At 40.4% G+C, this 25,129-nt stretch overlaps 1 protein-coding gene across 2 annotated transcripts in view; it reads right to left on the bottom strand.

Moving 5' to 3' along the window:
* The window catches only part of cntn4 (contactin 4), a 159,879-nt gene that overhangs the window by 18,845 nt on the left and 115,905 nt on the right, over positions 1-25,129 (bottom strand). For both annotated transcript variants that reach the window (XM_023424797.2, XM_023424798.2), the window contains exons 10-12: positions 24,750-24,879; positions 23,749-23,899; positions 4,363-4,490 (exon numbers count right to left, since the gene is read on the bottom strand). In XM_023424797.2, coding sequence (XP_023280565.1) covers positions 4,363-4,490; positions 23,749-23,899; positions 24,750-24,879 — 409 coding nt within the window. The remainder of the gene's footprint in view (positions 1-4,362; positions 4,491-23,748; positions 23,900-24,749; positions 24,880-25,129) is intronic.

Genomic DNA, 25,129 nt, shown 5'->3' with positions numbered 1-25,129 from the left:
AAATCTGAGAGTCTACAGGCATGCCAGTGGCTCTGTGAGGCTGCACTCAGACACTGTGTTGCTCTGAGCTAACATGCTAATATCAGCGTGCTAACTTGCTCACAATGACAGAGATAAGATGTTGATTTTTATCACGTACTGTATGTCTGCCTTGCTCACCGTCTTAAGGCACCTTTAGATTGTATGACAACAAGATTGTGTAAGTTCATTGCAAGTCATGGGTGAGATGAGTTTAATAAAGTCTTAGTCATAATATTAGTCATGCCAAGCTACGTGATGAGTGCAGCACAAGGATATTAATTCATCTGCACAGCTCTTTATGTTTGGAAAATGCAGCAGTCTTCAGCTCTGCAAGGTCCTGCAAACCTCTTGTTCACATCATTGTGTGCGAGTATTTCATTTTTCCCTACACCTATCTAAAAATGGCACTTGAGAAATGTTGTGCTGGCCAAAGTATTTTGTATCATTTCACGTCATACACTACTTGGTTGCTTTGTAAATGTGTTTCGTGGCAGCAGTCACATTGTGAGAATTTGGTCCTAAATTTCTGAATTTTTTACAGGTTGCCAAACCTTCAAATTGACATGTATCCGAGTGCGATCGAACATTATTGTGTTGGACTGAAGACAAAAGATTTTACAATGTCTCTCTCACAGTTGTCAAATTTCATCTCACATAGTCCAAATTCACACAGTTTAAAGGGGCCTTAGCATGTTATTGTTAGCTAATTAGCACTAAACAGAAAGTACAATCTGAGGCTTGTGGGAATATAATTAATTTTGCCCGTATTTGGTCATAAACCAATGTATTGGACAAATTCAAATTTTGACCTTATGATGGCGCTCGATGAAAAGTAAATTCATCCTCTGGTGATCATTAATGTCTGAACAAAATGTCATGGCAGTCTGTCCAATAGAGGTTGAGATATTTTAGTCTGGACCAAAGTGGGAGACATGAGAGTCATGCTCCAACTGTAGCATGGATGAAAAGGGTCAAATACCTTAAAGGTCGCATATTGTAGAAAGTGATATTTCCATGTCTTTTATGATTATAAACCAGGTCTAGGTACTTTACAGAATCAAAACACTCAGTCCAGGGAGAAACTCACACAGCCCGTATTCACAAAATGTGCCTTAAAACGAGCCGTCAGGACTTCCATAACTTTGTGATGCCCCAACTATACAGTCACCACCCTCAGCCATGCTCCTCGCAAGACAAAGATGCCGAGGAAATGCTGCACAATCGTTGGACATCAGGAAGCCACAATATCATTGCACAGCCATCCAAATGGTAGTATTGTTAGTTTAGTTTTTCTGAAATACTAAAGCATCTTAGTCTGACTTTGACCATCCGTTCAGCTCATTTCAGTGCTGACTGATATTTGCCAATTGCATCTGCAGGTGAGGTTTATTCAAGGTAGAGCAGTAGGCTACAATCTGTTACCTGTGGTTAGCCTGGCCGTGCGTCGGTGAAAAAACAATCAGTCAGAAGAGAGACTCTGAGACCGACACATATCACCCTGTTCTCGGTACAAATGTCAGTATTTAAAACCACAAATACACTGTATCTTCTTACGTGTATAAAAACAGCAGTAAAGTATAAAACTGGACCTTTCAATACAACTCTGTCACTGTGATACGCACCTCCAAAGCAGAGGGTTGCTATGATGTGTCACAGTGTTGGAAGATGAATTGCCTTCAGGGTTTTCAGAGGCAACCAGAAGTGAACACAGTATGATCTTCGAAGTTTTGAGTTCACTGACCATCTGTAATGATCGGAGGCAACCCTAATTGCAACGGCTCATCTCCAGTGTAATCAAAATTCAGGGAGGACATCTATAATCAAGTGCAATTAATCTGCTAATATCCCCCCAGTGTTGGAATAATGGGGACATTAACAGGGCTCATCTGTTGTGACTGCTCCTGCGCTGTTTGCTAGGTGGCTTATTCGCAGCAGGAGACACCGAATGGTTTTTGACAGGTATTTTTCAGCATTCATATCACCAAAGTCAATTTGAATAAACTACTGTCATCTCCCATAAGGGCCGCTCCCGCAACACAAATTTCTCCCCGCTAAACAGGTTTCCAATCCTCAATGAAATAGTGCATGTAAATTACCCCATCCCATTTTCTAAACAATATTGACTGTGACAGAAAGGCACAAGATCATATACAGGAACATTTGTACATCAGCTACAGAAAACAGCTTTAACGTATGATGATGGAAAGGAAGCGAGTGAGAGAAGGTGTCAAATAAAATCTGTATTCCCTTTCACAAGAATAATAAGTGGATAAGGGCGCTGTCTGTTTATGCTGAGATGACATTCATATGAGGGTGTGTTTCCTTGCAGCTTGATTGGAAAATCACATACAGGCCATCGACCTGAAACTACAGCAGCAGGTTTCACTGCCCCCCCCCCGCTCGGCTTGGGAGGGGGGTTCTGTATGATTTACACCATGTGTGATAAATGGGTAAAAGGCAGGTCCAGTGTCTTTATTATGTCTTCAAATCGAGCTCTGCGCTTTAAAATCTCACTGCAGTTAGAAAAACACAAAATGCAAATGGTTACTGATCATTTTTGTAGAAAGTGAGAAAGAAAGTGGGAGGCACAGTGATGCATCAGTGTAAATCAGCTGCAAGGTGCACTTAAAGCTCTCCCCACATTCTTGACTGCTGCTGACTTTCAAGCATTCATAATATATGAAATCTGTCTTTTATAATTCAACACAAAAAGGAAACATGCCTTGATAGTGATTTACAGAAGACAGAGTTGGCACAGAGTTTTTTTAAAAAAAAAAAAAAAAAAAAAAAAAAAAGGGGGAATTACTGTGTAGGTACAGTATTGGACATTTCTCTTGCTGTTATTCACATTGACATTAATCAATGTTTTTCAAAGTATTCAATCTATCAAAAACTAGCCTGCAGGGCTAAATAAAAGTCAATTAATCCAGGTTTCTATAGCAACCCCTTAGAGAAAAAAAAAATCTACTGATATTTTAGTAGACTGCTGTTGTGTTGACGTGGCATTTCAAGGGATTTTACAGATCGCTAACTTGCTGAAAAAAGACAATTAAATGGATTGAACTTTTGAGCAAAAATCATAAACTACAGTAGAAGAAGAAGAAGGAGAAGCTTTGTCTTCTAGACTTTATAAAAAATGATTTAACTTCAGAGAGAAGGGGAAAACACCAAAACATTTTTCATCATAAAGTCTGGGGAACTGGAAGGATTTTGTCACCACTTTATTAGTTTTTTTTTTTTTTTCTGACCAGTGCAGTTCATCCTCTACCAGGTGAAAGGTTCAGAGCGGCACAGACAAACGATGAGTGTGTGCTGCACGTTCACATGAGCATACGTGCATACATGTGCTGAGTGAATCTGCGGAGCACAATCTTGCCCGCAGCGTCTTAACATCTCAGAATATTCTGCTTGTGGTGAAACTGAAGAAATGCAATTGCAGCTCTCTGATTTGTCGAAAATATTTGGTAGGATTGTTCCATCAATCTGTTGAAATATACATATAAACATTCAATATAAATCCATACCAAAGCTTGTGAAATATGAGACATGAACTTTTCTCCCTAAGGCCGATATACTGAAGATCAATAGTTCTATAAATCTTCACAAGCCAGCTGACAAGGAAGATCAAGGCAGAACAAACAACAATAACACAAATGAACCATGCAACCTCCGTGAAAAGGGGGTCACAGTGAGGGTATAGTTCGCTGAATAAGTCAGCAAATCCCCCAGGAAGGAGGTGAGAACACTATCCCCCTGTGGAAACAGGACAGAAAAACAGCAGTGTGCACAGAATAAAGCCACTCAATGCACAGCACTTTATACCCAGCTCACATTCATTTTTAATGAAGTATAATAAGTCACAGCACCAGAGCAGAAATGCAATCCCCAGCCCAGATGATCTAACAACACCAGGCCTTTTTCACACAGCATATCCTTTGACAGTACCGGCGGCAGTGAGCTGAATGTTTTCAACACCTCTGCAAACAGACATAGCAACCGAGGTGTTTCTGTCTCTGTAGTAATGACAGTACAGAGGAAAGAAGAAAAAAATAAAAATAAATAAAAACCCCAGCTTCTCATGACTTACCAGAAGATGGAGCGAGGTGGTCAGATGCCTCAGAAATCGCTCCTTCTTCTCTATGGTGGTCATTTTTTATTTATGAAATCGAAAACATCAGTTAGTTTTTCAAGGAGCAGAATGAAATATCAAGCAACTCTGCGTGCTGCCAGAGTGAAAAACATGCATTTGAAAAAGGTGTCCAGTACTTTATTGGTCAGGGTCCCTGCTGACTGAGCTGTAAAAGAGACAGTGATGAAATTTAAAGAGGGAATAGGAAATACCTTTAACTGTGACACTTCCTGTGCTGCTCGCCACGCCAAACTGGTTTCTTGCCACACAGGTGTAGAGACCTGCGTCGGATTTGGTTGCATTCCATATCCGAAGGTTCCCGTTGTTGAGAATCGAGACCCTGTGGTTAAAAAAAGCAAATTATTTATATTACTGTTGGCTTGCACTGTTAGTAAGAAATGCTGCATACAATGTAAGAGTTGGGGCTGACATAAGCAAAAATACGTGACTAATACAGAGCAGAGAACATTTCTCAGTATCTCTTATTAAGTCCTGCTTCTTTGCAGATGACGATGAGAAATAGGATTGTATTTTCAGGGCTGATTAATTCAGAACATGACTTCAAGATATCTAGGACAACGGTGGCTTCATGCCCTTTACACAGTGGCCACGAGTGCTTCAAGAAAGGTCAAAAGGCCTTAACAAAACTTCACATTTTCTAAATAACAAGCAAACATGGAAATTGTGCCCTTGAAACCAAGGTACTGTGGGAAATCAAGGGTGGACCAACACAAGAAGGCTGAATTTTAATTATCTGAAATGCTCTGCTGAATGTGCACACTGTAAATATGAAATGGCGTCAGCCTGATTGTGAGGGGGAGAAAATGATGTGTGGCCAGTAAATTGCTGTTTTCACCTATGAATGAGTTCACCTGTGAGTCAAAGGAGTCACAGTGAACAGACTCATCCACTGTTAGATGGCAGAGAGGGTTTTATAGATTCAAGCAAACCACACATTTAACTAAAGGGAGAGATCTTTATATACAGACATACACAGAGGCACATGTGTTATTCCAGACCTATGCAGACATGTGCACAAACACTTCAAGCTGCACCAGTGGATATTTTGAGATTTACAATGAATCAAATGACAATGAGTAATGGGGTTGGTGCCACTTGTAGTGAACAACCCCCAGAGAGTCATCACCCAACTCTACAGTTTCCCTCAGCTCTGCAGAGAGCTTTAGCATCATGCAGCTAATTGTTTTGGTTTTTAAGGTCCACAGCTCTACTGTGCTGGTTCACTCTCACTGCTCTCATTAGTGTCGTCTTCAGCTGTTTTAAGCAAAACCCACTGTTCACTACTTTCACAGCACCAAAGAACAGCCACGCATACTTAGCGAGTAGCTCTCGAACATAGCGAAGCATTCAGCAGCTAAAGAGCCAAATATATTCTTCAGGGGTCGGTAGAGACCAAAACAGAGCTAAAAACTTACATTCATGATGTGACCAGAACTGCAACTACAAATAAATGCCAGTGTTGCTCCACGTCTGCAGTATCTATAAAATAGGTAAAATTTTCACCATATCAACCGTGAATGTTAAAGTCATGTTCATAGTTTGTTGCTGTGACACTGGGTGGCAAAATATTACTCCATGTAACAATTCTTCTTTTGTTTGTTTTCATCTCTTATCAGATGTTTAACAGTACAAGTCTAAACTAAGAAGCCAACTGGCAAATATAAGTCTAATATCCACTCTTCTTTTAGCTCTGTTTTTGGTTTAAACCAACTGCTAAGGGAAATATTCCACCATGTTCACCATCTAGTTGCTAACTTCTTCTGTCTACTATGCTGGGCAGCTAGTCTATATATCCGAGAGCTTTTTTGCTGAAAGCTGTTTGTGGCCTGAAAACGTCACTATGTCACTATGAAAGCAATTATAAATAGTGAGGTTGCTACACGAGCTGAAAGACGTTATAATGCACCGAAGAATCGGGTAATATTCTGAGTTCATCACTAAGAGCAACCCCTGTTACTTAACTAGTCATGTGATCTATTGTTATTATAAAACCATTGATTATAGGGGTTTTAAGGTTTCAGAAAAGCTTTTGCTATAGTATATTTTTATAATAACTTTAATAGAAAGGAAAAGTAAATGTGAGATTATTGGCTGCTCCTTAACCCTCTGTAACTGACATAAATGTAAAACACCAATTAAAACAATCTGTCACTATTGTATTCAGATTCTTACTAGGCCCGAATTCAAAGTAACATACTGTGTGGATCTAACGATCTAGACTGATGTCACCTCCTCAAATCAGCTGAAACTTCCTTTACTGCTTTTGATTGATTGAACTGCTATTTGACAGTTAGAAATAATTGATGATGGGGTCTGAGCTCAAACAGAGAAGAAGAGTAGAAGTCTAAATGACACATGACACAGACAAACGGTTCATCAGCTTTCACTGTTGTTAGTTGCGCAGGCTGTTTGGTTTTGCACCAGTGATACATTTAACTGGATGTACTTGTGAAATGCGCCTGATACAGTGTGACACAGTGTTATATTTTCCCAGTGCTTCACTGTTTTCATTGACTCTTTTTCAAGTGGTGGATGTGATAAGAAACTGCAGAGACAGTTAGTATAAAGGAGTCTACCTCTGAAACCACATGGTGCTGCTGAGTGAAGACTTCTTGGTTTATATGAGGCTGTAGAGAAAAAGTGCTGAATGCAAAGTAGCCAGTAGTGACCATCAGTTACATGAGGGGCATATATCGCTGTAAGGGAGGGCCCACAGTTAATGACAATAAACCTGGAGGCTGATAAATATGTAGGAAAACTGCCCATTAAATGGCACCACGGTCCTACAACAAGACCATAACCCTAAGCAGAGTAAGCACAATTAAAGCAACTGCCATCCATTAATTACATTACATTGCTGGCATCCTGTGTGTATAGCAAGTTTAGTCTCATGAGTCACATTATCTAAAGAAAAAAGAAGTGAAATACAGCTAATACTTCTGCATTACAGTGCTGTTTTTTTCCACATATGCATCTACTATCAATTAACTAGTGTACTGAGTGAGAGTGAAAACACATTATTTGAACTAGAACGAGCTCTGACCCAGTTCAAGTCAGCCAGCGCGAGCCTCACAGCCATACCTCAACATAACTAAATACCTGCATTTGTGCACTACGTTCTGTGTACCCACAATCCCATATCCTCACGCACAAAATAGCTATCATGTGACTCATGCACCATGCATCTTGTAAGAGTAGGCTCTGTGGAGAGCTAACAAGTGGTGCTGCATGCGAGCACAATGGCTCTTAGAGGGAGTTAAATCCTCAGTAGCCCCCCCGTGGAGCCCAGACTGTTCTCAGCCATTCACCGCATCGTCTGCCGTCTCTGCAGCTTCATATGAAAGACTGGGGAGGCACTTCCTCTTTCACTGACATTAAAGTAAGAGGAGCAGAGCGGGGTGTCTGCATAAGTGTTCGGCATTTTCAGTCTGAAGCTAATGGAAGCACAGATGAGGTCAAATACAGTAGAAGTCAACTGAGACACAGCGGTGGTGAATAAGAGATGGGGGGGGGGCTTACTATTAACACATTTCGGTTTTGCTCCTGTCTTCTCTCCTCTCTGCCAAAGCCTCGACAACATGTCTGCGCAGCGTGCCCATTATATGAGGAGACATTTCCCACCTCCATCCCGAGGGGGGCCAGCGGAGGGGCAGGTATCAATAATTCACAGGTGAGATGAACACAAGTGCCACTCCTTTCATCCGTGCCTCACACAGGTTTAATGGACATGGCAATAATTCTCCTAAAAGGAGGCAATTATTTTGAGCACAGCTAGACGGCCGAATGCACTCGTGTAATCCAAAAAAAACACAGGTGTGTATTTTGGATGAGATCAAGCCTCTGAGGACAGGGGCTGTACAGTGTTGATCCTCCCCGCTCTGTGACAAGATGAAAGAGACAAATAACATCAGTCACAGAGCAGCTATCATGGGCACTGTGAAGTGGAAATCGCAGGAAAGAGCCTAGTCCAAAGTAAAAGCCTGTTTTTGTTATTTCCTTACATTCTCTTTGAGACACTGTTAACAGATGCAGACGTTGCCTTTTTGTAAGCTTCCTTGCAAATCAAAAAGACACTTGAAAGCCTTGTTTTGATGTTTGATTCAGACATATTTTGTCTTTGATCTGTTTGATAAACTCTACATTGTGAGTGGAAACTGTCACAATCCAAATAATGAGTCACAAAATTTCACATTGAGAGCAGTGGCTTTGAACCAAGTGTGGGCTTAGAATGTGGAGCGTGTTTTCTAATGGCAGCAAGCAGGGAGTGAAATCATGTTAGCTTTCTTTCTACATGAACACACTAACTGGCTAATGTCGTCCAAGAATAGGAGGGCACTCATAAAAATTCAACATGCAAACAATATGCGTAATCACAGCTCAGACTCTGATTTGAGAGTCCTAAACAGGACTGTTCATGAATACTCTAGTGACTCTGAGACGTCATGGCTGATTGGTGGCATGACTGCAGGGTGGAGGCCTGTGTGCATCTCTACTTAATTAATAGGGTAAATAAAACAGCTTGTGAAAATAGGGGTTAAGATTCTATCAGTGGAATTACTCAGCCATGTGGCCACAGGAAAAGAGATCGTCACAAGCTTATGGTGATTTCAGCAAATAATTAGTCTCAGCTAAGGCCCTCTATACACAGATTATTGCCCCAGTGCACAGACAGCTTGCTTAACTCACTTCCCAAATACCAGTTAACTAAATGGAAAAAGTAAGTGTGAAAAAAGTACTGCAGGGGATGTGTTTGATATTGTGTTTGCCCGCCGCGGTGAGCTCACAGATAAGGTGAGGTCTGTGTGTTACTATTTCCGCTGACCATCATCCACCTACCCGCAGGTGATGTTTCTAATCATAATTGTATCAAAACGACAGTGTTGCTAACAGCGCTGGAGGCGAGAGGCTGTAATGTGGCGAGTGTGCTGAGAAAAGAGGCGAGGTCACCATATCCTCTGAGTCGGGACAAGGGGTGGGACCTAACTTCAGGTGTTGATCTATGCTCTTGACTGCTTTAAAAACCCTGAAGTGCAGAGGGGGGAGGGGCAGACTGAGATAAATTGAAAGGCTGTCTCTCCTAAGGTTCCCCACAGTGTGCTGTGCTGGAGAGAAACGGCCTTGTCAGCGGCATAAATCAAGCCCAGCTGTGCAGCGTAGACCCAGGACGCTAAAACCTGCCGAGCACGATGCAACTGCAGTACGACTTCTCAGATACCTGCTTTATGCAGCGTCATGACTAAACGAATGTGCCTTCTATTTTCTTGTGAAGTTGTCAACATCAAGGTTAACGGTCAATTAGAGACCACAATGAAGGAATGTTCTTTTTTTTTTTGTTGTTGTTCTTTGAGCCAACAAAGCGATTGGCTGACGCTGGTGAAACAGGGACACCTGGGCATTTACTTTTGACAATTCTCCGATATAGGTGTAATTGATATAGATTTTTGCTGTACTCAAACCTGTTCCAATGACTCTCACCTTGTCACATGGATCATTAGCTGCAGCAAATGTTCAGAGCATTACCACAGGGCCCCATCATAGGACATGATGAACTGATTTGAAATGTAAAGTCAGGTCTGACGAAATTTGAATGTGGCAGAGTCAACCAAACAAAACCCCTCGCAAAACACTTTATCACGCTATCAAACTTTAAAAATATCTATCTAGTCCGTCGGTCAGTCCCTTAATAACTTTGATGATCCCCTGACATTTCATCTAGGGCTGCTATAGGTCAAAATTTCTCTAAAAAACAAATCATTCCCATTAGCCTTAGCTGTGCTTTTTGTTTAACGCTATTTAACAAATGTTAGCAAGCTAAGCGTACTCAAATATCATGATAAACATTATACCTTCTAAACAACAGCTGTTGATGTTTTTTTTTGTCATTGTGCTTGTGCCAGAATTTTAGCACGCTAACATTAGCAATTAGCTCAAAGCACCATTAGCCTATGTCTATGTAGAACCTCACAGAGCTGCTAGCTTTGGCTGTAGACTTAGCATGTATCATGCTTGTTTAACTGTAAACCTGCCTGCTGTGTAGCTTACTTGTATTCTCAGCCAAAAGAGTCTTTGAAAAAAACTTAAAATATATTAAAAAAAAATGATCAATAAAAATATCAAAAGCATTCCACGACACTAGTGAATTCAAATTTAGCCCTGATTTGCTAACTATCACTATTTATTTTCTACAACTATGGAAGCAGGCAGGTCCAAAAATGGAACTAAATAAATGACTGCAGTACCATAAAGCTGTATGAGACACTGTATGACAAGATTTTCTCTTACATCTGACTACTTATGTCTTATTGGAGAGTTAGCAACCAATGTGTTGAATCTGAAAAGTTGTGGAGGTTTGAATTTTGCAGAAACAAAAAAAATAGGAGTTGTGCTTTCAATACACCAGCGAGTCAGTGCTGATCACATTAAAAATGCCTGGCAGCCGAAAAAAGGAGCACAAATCACACCCTCAGTGTTAGAAGTTATTAGGCAGCTCAATTACAGTTTACTTTACCAGTCTCTGAGTGGTGAGAGAGCACTCTACCTTATGATCAATCGTGTGGAAAATGCCAGTCTGACGGGGATCTTTTGGAGGTGTCAGTCAAAGCTCAACAACAATATAACAAGTGCCTTTGCGACGACTGCTGCATGGAGCTCTTGCTTTAAGACAGAGCAGCTGATTAAGAATGATTGACACAGAATATGCACTCATTCAAGTCTCAACAAAGCCAAGCTCTGCAGCTAAAAGTAGGGCTATGTGTGTTTTTTGTGTATTCGGCTACATTACGAGTGGAGTTAAGTTGCAGGCAATACTTGAAATGACTTTTCCTTTTGGCTCACTGTGTATTGACACTTGTCTCCAGGGCACTCGCTAGCATTAAAGCCTCTTTGGCAATATGGCTGCTTTATAAAAACACGGCCAGGGGACAGGGGTGCTGGGCTGCGACGCAAGTATTAATCTCTTACTCTATGAAATGCACACTACTGCTACTGCGCCAGTGTGTATTACCATAATGTGAGCAGGGAAATGGCAAGTTCTTCCCCATAGCCTCAACAGCTCAGATTATTTATTTTTATTTTTTTCATTATTATTACTTTTTTGATAGATACGGCAGGCATTGTACACTTGTGTACTGAATTATAATACTAACAGCCCTTGGTACTGTTTGTTAGACCATTTGAATATTGGATTTTCTATTCCAGGAATTGGTTACTAGATTTATTTTCTAAATAACAAGAAAAGTTAAGCCTCAATATTCATAATGCTGAGATAAATGAAATTAAATGTACAACACATTTTGGTATTTGGTTTCACCTCAAAAATAAAGGGAGAAAGTGCTCAGGATGACATAATGTCCCCAGGCGTGCCTATGATGAAAAAAAAACAAACAGTTTTTTCTCCCTCACACTCTCTCTCACACATGCACACGTGCACACACATTATCTACTGTCTAAGGACCACGGTGCAAATGAACCTTCTCAAAATAAATGTTGTGTAAAAGTGCATTTTTTTATAGGAAGGTGTCTTAATGAAGCAGGCTGATTGAGAACATCTTAACTCCCGTCTGTGGAACATGATGTGATTGTGTTGGTAATTGCGTCGCAAGTAGAGGGAGTTTATCAGCGCGGGCTGCACAGGGGTTTCTGTATGTACTTCCAGAGGATTCCTTTAATCACAAACTGTTCTCCTGGTTTATTCCCCTTCCAGAGATATTCATCTCTGCTTATGTGCTGAGGTATCCCTTCAGGAATAAAGAGCACACACATGTTCCGCAGGAAATTGTCAGAGGAACCAAGATGGATTACTCATGCTGCGCTGGCGGATTCTCACTTTGAAAAATGATATCAGCCACAGTCTTCCAGATAAAAATAATCCTGGCGAGCAGTACATGGCATGCAGACGGGTAAAGAGGGTTCTGACCTAATCTCAGCAAATATCTCAGAAATCTCTGGTCTGAGATTTATTTGAGTTTAGACAGTCAGCACTAGATCCATGCAGCTTTACAACCCCTCCCCCCTCCTGCTCCAGAGAAGGAGAAACTGCTAATTAAGCAAATGTACAGTCTGACCGATGGAAAATTTATAGGACTACACAATCTGAAGTCTTAATGGTTGGAGGGATATACCCCGACTGTGAGTGATGCAGTGGGATGTGAGAGTTGGCTGGAAGGTGAATTGATCTACTAATCATTTTGATGGTCTCTCTAAATACAACAAGAAAATCAATTAATGCCTGTGATCATGACTGAAAAGCAATGACTGATGTATCATCTGTCCATCAGCAGTCTGTCTGTAGAATTTCCCATTACTATTTTACAATCTGAGAAAAGGATATATATTTACCCAGGTGTGCATTAAGTAAGTTATCTAAATTTCAAGACAGATTTAATTAAAATAAAATTTTTAAACCTCTTGCCACCTGTTAGTAAATGACACATGGATGCAGTTACACCCTTTTAAACCATTAAAAAAAAATTGTTACTGTCATGCATTTTAGCAGACCTGTATAAGACTACATGACAAACTAAACTCAAGCTTTCTCGCACAATTTAACATCTGAAATTCTGTTGCTGGGTAATTAAGCTATGTTAGCGCCCAGTTTTTGGTGAAAATACTGCCTCTGGTCGACTTCTTAACAATTCAAATGACTGATGTAAAAACTGAAACCCTGTTAAAGGCTATGTACATGATATCGTGCTAAAAAATTGAGGCTGAGGCTGAAGGTTTCAGGCAAAAGTCAGCATCCGCACCAGCTGATGATCCATTTAGAAGACATGGAATTAAATCAGCACTGATATTGTACTGCAGTGGGCTAGTAAGTGCTAGTATTATAATTATGCTAAAGTTTGCAGCTTGCTCTTTTCAGTTTCAGTTCAGCGCTGAACAAAAAGACAGACTGTCCAGACTCTTTATGTGCGGACTATCACTGTCCGAGGCACACTGCTTCAGCATGTGGAGAAATCCAGAGCTTGACAGCCCTGCCATGCCTCGAGGGAGGAGTTCAGTGACCGGTCAACTGACCCAGATCAGGTATGAGTTGGACAAATCAGTTAACTGTGGAGAGAGTTTAGATGACACTGTGACTCACCACATCTCAAAACTCTAAAGCCTCTTGAACAAAACTTAGATCTAAAGTATATAAAGGAAAAAAAAAACACAACAACAATCTACCATGTTGTATAGATAAAATAAAGCACAATTCTCTAACTGCATGGCCTAAAAATCTAATTTTGGTGATTCAGTGAAGTAAATGTTTATCTCCTATTGCACAAATAAAATATGTCTCTAATACGGGCAAATGTTGATAATCCACAGTGAGCAATGTGCGCTCCTCGTTTATCTAATCCAAATTTATCTGATGATCACATCATGTCAAACACATGGTGCAGTCCCCCCCCCCTGCTCAGAGCCACAAATATATCAAACTAGTGATTCATATTCATCTGGGGTGAAGTGACTTTCTGGGCAGCCCGCGGCCGAAGGTTGGACACATCATGAGAAAAGACAAGGAGGGAGAAAAGCCAGTATTATGAATCCTTGAAATCTTGCTAACTGTTATTAAAATATAATCAAGCTATTTTAAGTCATATGAGTGGGCTAGTTAGCCTGTAGTAGCTGCCCTGTCATGGTCAGATTAGTCACCCTTGCTAACAAATAGCATGTCTGAGCTGCCATCATTACCCTTCACTCTGTCGACCCTGCTCACCTTCCAACATCATTGATGCCAAAGCCATGAAAGACTAATGATTAGATGCTTTTGACCATTGAAATGCTCTTTTATTACTTCAAATCAAGCTAGCTGTTACCTGGCCTTCCCTCCAAAACAGATGTAGGCTGTTAGCGCTGCCCACTGAGGTTTAAACCAACCAATGAGATTATTTCCCCCTCCTGAGCAGCTCTAGCTCTGTGACATGTTTGGATAAATAAAACATTTAATCTGCTATGCGGATGTGTGTTCTGGTAGGCACCTCTGAACAGTGTCGGGTGTTGTCTGCAGCTGCTGGGATCAGCAAAGCGCTAATCCTCAGTTTGCTCCCGTTCTCAGGCGAGGAGGAAACTGTGCTCATTCACGTTGACTTCTTCTTCTTTTTTTCTTTTTTTTTAAGCTACAGCCAGAGTGGAAGAGGTGTAGGCAAAGACAAAATGAAAAGCACCAGTCAGCTGTTGTACGGCAGGCTTGTCAGGTAGTAAACCTTTCCTCAAGGCAAAGTAATGAAATAAGTCCTTCTGGGCACATAAACTGTCAGTATTCGGGCCCGGCACTGCTCACTCACACTGCTAACCTCCACAGAGTCAGAACTCCACTTCACCAGCAGATGTTCAATTAGGAGCAGATGAGGAAATTAGAGATCTGATGAGAAAAAATGTGAAGTGACATTTAAACATGATAAACAATGTTTTTAATAAGTATAACAGCATGCAGCCGAAGAATGAGGAGACTGAAATAGCAGTTCTGGGCCGTTCGTTCACACAGATCATTTAATCACCACCTTTATTAATACACCTGTTTCCATACAGAGCTTATTAATTCCAAGTCCTCATAAAATTAAGCCCTGAGACATTTGATGAGACTCTTATTAAAATCTCCTTGAAACAGAACAAAGGCATCACAGAAAGATAGGAAGATGTGCGATAAGTAAATTAATGCAAAGTTCGCCGCTATGCCTCCTCTGCAGTTTTGGTGTTCTCCTGACACTGATTCTTTCTGGAGTGCGTCTGGCAGAGCAGATGGGCCTATAAATGGAGATCACTCTGCGAGACATCTCTTCATTTACGTGACAGCCATGCTTATTTGCTCTGCCAATGTAGGAGGGATATATAATATGCATGAGGGACAGTTGTACCAGTGGGTCATGACTACAGACAGAATCTAGCCAATCCAGCTATAGCAAGTGTTCTCTACAGACTAATGGGCTAATCAACATCCACGCCACATGCAGAAAGCCCCCTGTGTCGTCTCACTATAACTCGGCGAGCCACTCGGAAAAACTTGTCGTGTTAAACTCGCACCTACAGCTCCGACATTAACAGACACCACTTAAAGCTATAAACATACCTAGCAGATGCTGCAGGCACGAAATGAGTCAGAGCACATCCTGTGATAGTAATTTCTCATGCTCGCTGATTCATGCGGCACAACTCGCTCCTTCAGTGTGTGTGTGTGTGTGTGTGTGTGTGTGTGTGTGTGTGTGTGTGTGTGTGTGTATGTGTGTGTGTGTCAATGTTTTGGCAAAAGTAAAAAGCAGAATTAAGGAGGCCTCAAAGTGTAAATCTGAGCTCAATTTGTGACGAGTGATAAAATAAGAAATACGTGAGGAAGCAGGGGCTGACATCCACGCCAATTTCCCAGCGGCGTTTTGATTTCTCGAAGTAAATTGTGCCGACTTTGAATCCGCTAGCCCATTAGCGTGTCAAGCTGCTCGGATGTGGCCATTTTGAGTTGTGATAGTGTTTTCTTTATGACAAGGGTGTGTGTAATTTGGACCTTTTAAACATGGAATCACTGCGCAATGAGAGATAAAGCCAGAAGAATGATGGCTGTCTGTATTTCAAGGGGAACTGACAGTAAAGGTTTTTAAAACTTGTCTTAGCTGTAACTGTATTTGTCTTTAAGTCTGATGTACAAATACTAAGAAGATGAAGACATGATGAATGACAAGTACACATCCAGCATGATGTGTTTGGTCTCAATATCAGATTATTTTTTTGACTAGAGAGAGGACCACTGTAACACCATGGTTATGCCCATAGACTGTAAGTTAAGTTGTAGCATCCGTGATGTCACCCACAGGCTTCTGAAGAGCAGTTTTGAAGCTCAGAGTGGGCCATCGCCATCTTGGCAATTCCTGACTCCGCCTAACTCCCACCTGACCCACCTGTCACTCAAAGCAGCACGCCCACAATCATGCATAACTTTAAGCCCAAATTAAATTTAAACAGGAGGGTGATATAAAATTCACCACCTGTACATTTGTCATGAAGGGGGAATTAGCCCAAACCATTTTTTGTACCAGGCTGTAATCATGTTTATTTCCGTTGTAAAGTTTCAGCATTTTAACATTGGAGTCTGTGGCGATTGAGTGGCCATTAGAGGAACTGCAGGAAATCTTTCAGCCCCGGAGGTTGCCGCTTGGTTATGCCCAGCTGTTGCATTGGGTTCTTTGTAGCTTGTAACAACTTCCTTTAAGTTTGTTTAAAGTGTGACTTTTACAGTTGATCAACCCTCCAAGTGTTTAGTCAGGCAAGTGTAACCGGGAACAGTTTATCCTTGTGTAACATGTTTCAATGAATTCCTGATGAGTACAAATGCACATCTTTACCACAGGAACAGGCCGGGGACAAATTCTTCTGTCAATCAGCCACAAAATATCAGTTTCAGAGATGAAGAGGATCTTTAAAAAGACAAAAGCCTGGTCTAAAAAAATCCCAGAAAGATTTACTTGGATCGCCTTTCAGAGCCTATAAGTGTAGTGTGTGAGTGTGAGACTGATGAACAAGGATTTATATTCTGCTAAAATATTTCATGATTCACTTTTATGAGAGCAAATGCTTCAAGGATAAGGACTATCTGCTCTTTGACTAATAACAATACAACTGGAGTAGTCTGAAAGTGTGAGTAATCTCAGAGTCAGGGTGTCTTTAATTGGGCCTGTATGATACTTGAGAGTCTTAAAAGACACATTCCACATTGTCACTGAGAACACAGAGAAGTGAAAAACATACAGAGCAGATACTAATCGGGTTAACTGAATACGTCGTGGTAAAATGTCATCGTTAAATCAAGTGTGAAAAAGACAAAATAAGTGAAACATGGCCAATTTAATGTTGTATGACACACAACATCATATATATACTTTTAAAATAATTTTTGATTTTAATCTCATACCTTCAAATCTCATCAAAAACACATTCTGCTCACTTTTCTGTAACCAGGAAACTCTCTTTGAATCCTTTTTGATGCATGACGTGCAGACGACCATCACCATTCTGGCCTCTGATGCCAGAAATTCCTGCCATCTGGTCAGACGACAGTGGTGTAAACATTTCTACGCCCTGCTAATTGTCGTGTTTTCTGGAACCCGTGGCCGCCCCGACTGACTGTCTGAATAAGCAGTGATTTATTTGCAATGTGTGAGAAAGAAGCAGCTTGTTTGCACTGAGCCGCCATAAATGCACTTACAGAATAAGACAGTGTTGAATTAGACTCTTTAAGCCACTGAGGAGGGGAAGCCTTTTCCCAACAAGATTAGTCTTTCTGTCTTATCATTTCACAACCAAACCAACCAATAAAGGCTATTTTTTGATCAAAGGCCAAGCAGGCCACATAGACAATGGGATGCTGTGAGATTACTTGGCAGCAATGTGCATTTTATTTTTGCACAAGTTTTTATTGGATGTAAATGCATCAAGACCTAACCTTATCTGCTTAATACAAAAGGTGAAAGAATATGGAACTTTCCGCCTCCCTCTAATTTTTCTCATATATTCATTAAGAATCACACACCCCATAGAGTTGAAGCTCAGTTGTAATTTAGAAAACAAATAAGAATAAACTCTGGTCATTTAAGATATGTCAATTTCAATAGAGTGAACTTCACTTAAACTGTAAAAACTTCCTCAGGAATCCTGGAAGGGTCTCGACAGCTGCAGTACGACAAGAAGTGACATCTGAATTTTAATATTCGGGAGACATTTTATTTATATGCTACTACTTCTCCACTTTTTTCTAGTGCCCTTCCTTTATGTTTCTCTCTATGTGCCGTGGGACTGCACATCTGGAGTTGTTTGAAACCACTAATCTGGGGGGTAAGAAAGGGAGCTGATAAAACTTTGAACAGACGTTACTATGGCAACAGGCTTCCTGTAACTCACCTTTCTCAAAGATGTCACTCAAACGGTAACACTCCCAAGTGCACAGCGACTGCTACTATAGCTAACACCGGTGCATAGTTTCATATAGTTCGCAATTTCAATGTATGTAGTAGCAGTAGAAGCTAAGAGCCGTTCCTGGGTTGAAATCAGTGGAGAAATAAAGAATGAAACATAGAAGTATTCTCAGCTCCTTTAAATCACCTGCTGAAAGACATAAAAAAGAAACAAAAAAAAAAACAGCACAGCTTCTGCCTGAAGAATAAATTGTGGTGACCACTAAACCATTATGGTACCTTAAAGGACCATCAGCCCCATTTCAAGCCCATCACGGAACTATTTCTTCTCCAACTCAAGTCACATAGATCATCAGAGCAGACTGTCAGCAGTGTATTAGTGATATGCAGTGATTTTAGGCAAACACAAAAAGTTTTTCGTTTTAAATTTATGAAGAGAATTATTGGACTTTTTTGAATGTCAAAAATGTTTTTAAAATGAATCCTCACCAGAGTTTAGAGGATGTTCACAAGTTATTACTGAATCTGAAATCCTTTGATAAATGTCATTCAAATTATAAAGTTGAATTAAAAAATATATATAAATCAAGCCAAAACAAAAATATAATTGTTTTGGTTTCTTATTCATTTATTTATCTATTTAACCCTTTGATATCTTATTTAGGTTGTCAAGCCTGATTATTTTATTGTTGAGTCTGTGTTCACTGGTAGGTTTGTATAGTGTGACCTAGTGTTCAGTTTGATCTGTGTTTATTGTTTTGTCTTCTGGTTATTTATGGTTTTTGTTAAATGAAAAAAGCATTATTGCATTATACAAGTATTTGGGATTTTCAATAAATAACTCAGTACATTAAACAAATTTCTGACAGACTGTGTGTCTGTGTTGTGCATGTATGGAGCCCAACCGGAGTTTAGACTGGGCAACATTTTGCCAGGTGTACTTTGTTCTTAGTACAGTCTCCTCTCTGCAATTATAATATACACAAAGGACTAAATCCTTCTAGGTACCACCACCACTCTAAATACCTTATTTGAGGGGCATGATTCAAAACCTAGTAAGAAAGAAAATCACACAGTACAATAACATTTTTTAGCATTTTTAGCATTAATTTATTTTAGATGTATGACCTTTTGGACTGTGCTTATTAAAAGGAATTGCCATGGATTGCTAAACTTGTGACTGTCCATCAGCTGCTTGGGTAAGAGAAGAAGGCAACAGAGTATGAATGCAAAAAGGAAAAAAAAAAAAAAATAAATAAATAAATAAATATTATTAATAATATTATTATATTAATCTCATATTTAAAAAAAAAAGCTAAAACTTATCCTCTTCTTTAGTAGTACAGTATGCAAAACAAACAACAAAGCAAACTGTGCAGCTGAGGAAACACGCTGCAGCATCACAGCTCCTGACAACAACAGTGGCGGGATTTGTCCCAGCCACACCCAAACACCGTCTTCAAAAGACTGAAAGATCCTGCATAAATATTTGCATGAGTGCCAAAGCTGATAGAGATAAACACTCATGGTCTTGAGCATTTGAGCAAGGAGGGTGCAACATCGGAACGTCAGCATGTGTCGCTGGCGGCTTGTGAGAGGACAGTTGTTTGTGCGTCCAGGAGTGAGCGGCCTAGCAAACTTGATTTCTTCCTGCCAGTGACATATTGAAATGGCGTGATTTTTTTTTTTTTTTTTTTAGGGCTGCTCTCCACGGCTGATACGGCCCACTTACACGCTCATCAGCAAGACCTGCTCTGCTCTGCGCTCTCAGCTGCTTTGTTCCAGCTGATGTCATCTAAACCTCGTCCCTGCAGGGTTGTCTGGGGTAGATAAGACATCCCCTCCCTACGCTGGTCTTCTGCAGAAAAAAAGGGGGCTGCTGCTATGAAGATGGATTACCCAGCTGGTGACACTAGTTCCCTTTCTGCAGGAGCCACTGTGGAGTGCTAACGCAATTAAGGCAATTAATCTTCAACAAAAGGGGTTCACAGCTACCTCTCATGATTTCGCACCTTTCTGTACAGGTGCATAACCAACCAGACGTGCTCAGACATGCATACATACACGGACTCTACATGCATACAAATATCAATCTTTTCACTGGACTTATTATATAAAGAAAAAAATTAACAAGCAAGAAACGCAGCAGTTTTGCTTATCACACAGCGGATGTGTGAAACCACGCACCATCATTTACACTCACTCATTTGCATCAGTGCTGTGCTTTCACTAAAGATTTTCCAAACAAACAGCAGGATGAGTCTCAACGCTGCATTCGACCCTACAGGGCAGGACAGCTATTAGTGGGCAGAGACAACTGTTTTAATATTTACCACGACAGATGCTGAACAGTTTTATCGCATGGCTGTACAACACATGGGTGTATGTGCGTATGTCACAGATGAGAGGAAAGGGGGATAATAGAAAAGAGAGTGAGAGGGAGCTGTAATCAGCACATTTAAAGGCTCTGGCATGTGTTTTCAAGCTCTGTAAACTGTTACTCCGCTCAGTAGCTGGCAATACACTCTGGCATGATGGGAGAAAAATTTCCTTTTAATGTAATACAGCTGGGAGTGTTGAATTTTAATTTCAAATCTGTGCCTCTTTCTTCTTAATTTTGGCGCAGCACAGGTGGCCAGAGCCAAATATCATTCATTTAGTTTGAGTGAAAGCATTAAAACATATTTCTGAACATCAAGCAGACTTTTAAAACGACCAGAATAAAGACAGCATTAGAGAAATCCATCTATTAATTGTCCATAATGACGCTGCTCTTTGTTCACTGAAGATCTAAACTAAACAACTGCAGTATATTTATCTACCAGTTATACCTGCAACAAAAATAATTTCTCTGATTTGAATTATTTAAAAGTAATTAATTAATAACAGTTAAATGATTTAAATCTTGAATCATTCATTATTTATCACAGCAGTTGGTCATCATGCGATTCAGAGTGTGAACGGCAATCACAATGACACTCAGGGGAGTGAAGTTTTTTTCCAGGGTGAAAGAGAACCAAGTACTGCACATACATGCTTCAGTGAACTCAAGTGTTAAAGTTCATACAGTATCTTGCTTGTTTAACTAAAGCTGTCAAATGAATGTAGTGGAGTAGAAATTACAATATTTCCCTCTGTAATGTAGTGGAATGAAAATGTAAAGTAGCATAAAATGAAAATACTTAAATAAAGTACCTCAAAATGGAACTTAAGTACAGAACTTAAGAACTTAATGTACTTAATTACTTTCCACCACTGCTACTACAATTACTCGGCCTTCAGCACACATGCATTTTAATATTGTTAAATTACCCAAGCAGATAAAAGTCCTGAAAACAAAGGAGGTGACTATTATAACAGTTAATATCAAAAAGGTAAAAGACTAAACCACCACAACAAATACAATAATAAACTTTATATTGATGTCAAAACAACCAATCCTCCAATTTCTCATTACTCATGACTGAGCACCAGCATTTGCTAAAAATAGACAATATATGACATTTTGATGAAATACCAAGCCAACACTGTAAATGAAGGGCGCACTATCAGCTAGGTAACATGAGTTAGCTAAGCTGTAATTTAAGGCTAAAGTTAGAAATTAGCTAACATTAACGTTCATCCTTAGATGTTTAATACAATCTATTTAGGAAACTCAGAAGGTTAAGAGAGTAAAGTGTATGAAACAAGCTATATAGATATTTAGCTACTGCTACTTACATTTACCTACAGTGTCTCAATTTGCTTGTGTGACACATGGGAGCAGAGACGTGAGTCACTGAAGGGAAGGAGACAGGCAGACGAGACAAGGTGTCAAGGTTATTATTGAAATGGTACGGCCCATTTTAGGGGTGTCTGAAATGACATTACAAGATTCTTCCAGACATGAATATGGGAAATATAATTACAATTACAGATAAGGAGGATATATAAATGTTTCAACCACCGCAAACTGTTACCTCTTTTTACCTATATATACATATATATATATATATATATATATATATATATACACAAACACACACACACAAATATATTTATATATATATGAAAGACTGAGGGACAAGTACATGTAGTGATTTGAATTTGAAAGTGATGAATCACAAAGCATCTGTTTAACATTGGTACAGACACCGCCATTTCATTTATCACTTCACCAGGGCATCAATTCATGTCACATCGAAGACAAATGTAAAATCGATCTAAACTATGAATTTAAAACAACAGAATCAAAATGGCACGGGCGCTGAGAGGTTGAAATGTGTGATGGAAGTGGCACAGGGCGAGTGAAGGGCACCAGCAGCGAAACCACTATGCAAATTCCCCGCCACTTTGTTTGACAAGCAACAACACTGCTTTGTGTACATGCAAAGCCTGGCAAGACACTGTGCACACTGGCCTGCTGTCAGAGTGGAGTCATGCTAGAGTGGTGACACCCAATGGGTGACCCCTGTCTGCAATGAGGCTACTGGGCCAGACTTCACACTTCATCCAGACAGACAGACACACACACATACACACACACACACACACACACACACTGGCAAAAGTTACCACATGTAGCACACACATCACATCTCAGGGGTCAAATGTGGCAGGACGCTAAGACCGCCTTCTGTTCCTCAGAAACTTGGAAATGTATCAGAAGTCAAATAATTTGATTTCTGGAGCCTTTATCATCCCCACTGAGGTGAAAAGTACTTGATTAGCACTTTGGATTTACTCAGCAGCTGGTCTGTTTGGACACCACTAAAGAGCTGGAGATAAAACGTGGCAAACCCCATTAACCATTACTCAGTTAGGCTTCATGCTGCTTTTCCTCTTAGCTGTTCTGCGAGTGTTCTCACAGAACATCTGAGGACTGCATCAAAATCTCTCCATGGACATACAGCTATAAAATATGCCACAGTGACCGGGGCCTTCTGGTGCACATGGACACAGTGTTTTTGTGAGATGAATAGAGGGATCATACAAAACCTAGCTTGTCATTACAAATTCATTATTCTGAGAGATATTATGGAAGTTGAGAAGTAAATTAAATCCTGTTGGTGACAGCAACAGATGAAGTGAAAAAAATTTCAACTTTTAGGCCGCATCGGTCTGTTGTAAGTCCAAGCTGTTACTGATTTTACAATATAGCTTGTTGCTATGAAGACAATATTTCACTTTCACTCATTCTAAATAAACTTATGAGAGAAACTTGTGTAATTACCCTTTAAAATGTATGTTTTAAAGAGGCATTACAGCAATTTACTACTGCACTCCTATCAACTTTAAAAATGAATGGTCACATTACAACTAGCAGAGACCGAGTTATCTGGACTTTTTGTCTTTAATATGGGTCAAGCTCCAGAACACTACATCCTACATTGCCCATAATGCAGTTTGATAGTGCCTTCCATTAGACTCTCTCTACCCTCTTCTTTCAAAACACACTTCCACTTTTCTTTTAGTTAATTAAAATAATTTAAGCCTCAAGCCAGTGCTAAGATAACTGATGACATCATCAAACCCTGATGACATCATCATCAACGCTGCAACCAGCTGGGGAGAGCAAGTTGCCTGTATTAATACACATGAACATGACCTCCAGGGAGCCGAACCTGGCTTCAAGTAATCAGAGCACGTGCAGGGAACAGTCCTGCCCTTCCTCACAGTGCGGTAAAATCAGAACAAAATTTGCAAATGTTGTTTTACCTGTTACTTTCTCGGAGTGGTTCGCTGCCCTTCCGCCAAGAGATCACACCCCAAGGAGACATCTTGGGCTTGCACTCGATGAGCACATCTCCTCCCACCTTCACCAGCGTCTGGCTCCTCAGTTGATTGTGAGAGAAATCTGGGGCAACAGCTGAGACAAGCGCAGCATGGTAAAAATCCAGTGTTTGTAAAAGCCTCACATCCCTTTTCCTCCATAATATCTCTGATTATTTATCTGATATTAATTTATCTCATTTTCCCCAAAAAAAAAAAAAAATAGGATCATTGATACACTGCCTTATTGCCATGGATTATTCAAAGACAATAGATGACATTATGTACGATCAGGACAATTAGTAATCAGAAAGCTAAATTTGATGTTAAGGAGCTAATGAGATTCATTTAACTTGTTATTATTCTCAGTCCGGCTGCATGTGATTCTTTGCCACATTTTTTTTGCCACTTTGCCATTCTTTTCACAGCGGAAAGAGAAACAGTTTGTTCTTTAGTTTTTCAACAAGTGATTATCCCAACATGATAACTTTCCCTCACTACAAACCACTTAAAAAATATGTGACCTTTTCAAAAAGGTTTGCGACTGTCTGATACTGTCCCTGACGTTTTCTTTTTCAATATCCTTTTTGAGCTTGGCAACATGATCAGGGTGACACGCGTTGGGGGGTTGAACAGTGAATGGGAACTGCTACCAGCCCAGAGTGGAGAGTGACAGGCTTGACGGGGCAGATGGGTGAGGCTGGTGAACAGAGCAGCTCTGGCATACATCACTGTCAGCCGGACGCATTCATCTTCTAATTAATGCTGTTCAATTAGTGGCCAATAACAGAGAGGCCGGAGGTCGTCCGCCGCTATTGAGCAGAGGAAGAAGACGGAGCAAACTTGAAAACAAACACGTATGCCTGCGCACACGTCTCCATGCCAACGCACATACTGTATGCACGCATGCGTGGAACACACACACGCATACACAGCCAGTGTCTTACCTATAACTCGCAGCTCTGCGTTGGAGTAGACCTCGCCATGCTTATTCCCGGCCACACACTGGTACATTCCCATGTCGGACAGGGTCAGGCGACTGATTGACAACGCCCCATTGGCAACCTGTACGCGCTCCTATGGACACAGAGACACATGCTTTTAATATACCTTATTCCCAGTGCTCATCTACATAAAAACAGGCAGCCAGTGCACCAGTGAATTATGGTCTGGAAGTGACAGACGTGGCAATAAATCTAGGTTTTCATCACTAATGGAGGGAAAGGCTTGGGTGGATGGAGGCAGGCTAGCAGAAAATGACCCTAATCAATCTGCATGTTTATGAGAGTGAAATAAAACCATGCCCTATTTATATCTCTGACTGCAC

The sequence above is a fragment of the Seriola lalandi genome, unplaced genomic scaffold (assembly GCF_002814215.2).
Source record: "Seriola lalandi dorsalis isolate HSWRI2012SDOR001 ecotype SW California unplaced genomic scaffold, Sedor1 jcf7180002054748, whole genome shotgun sequence".
NCBI lineage: Eukaryota > Metazoa > Chordata > Actinopteri > Carangiformes > Carangidae > Seriola > Seriola lalandi.
Note: the sequence above shows the minus strand (reverse complement) of the source record. Positions and strands in the feature narration are given on the sequence as shown.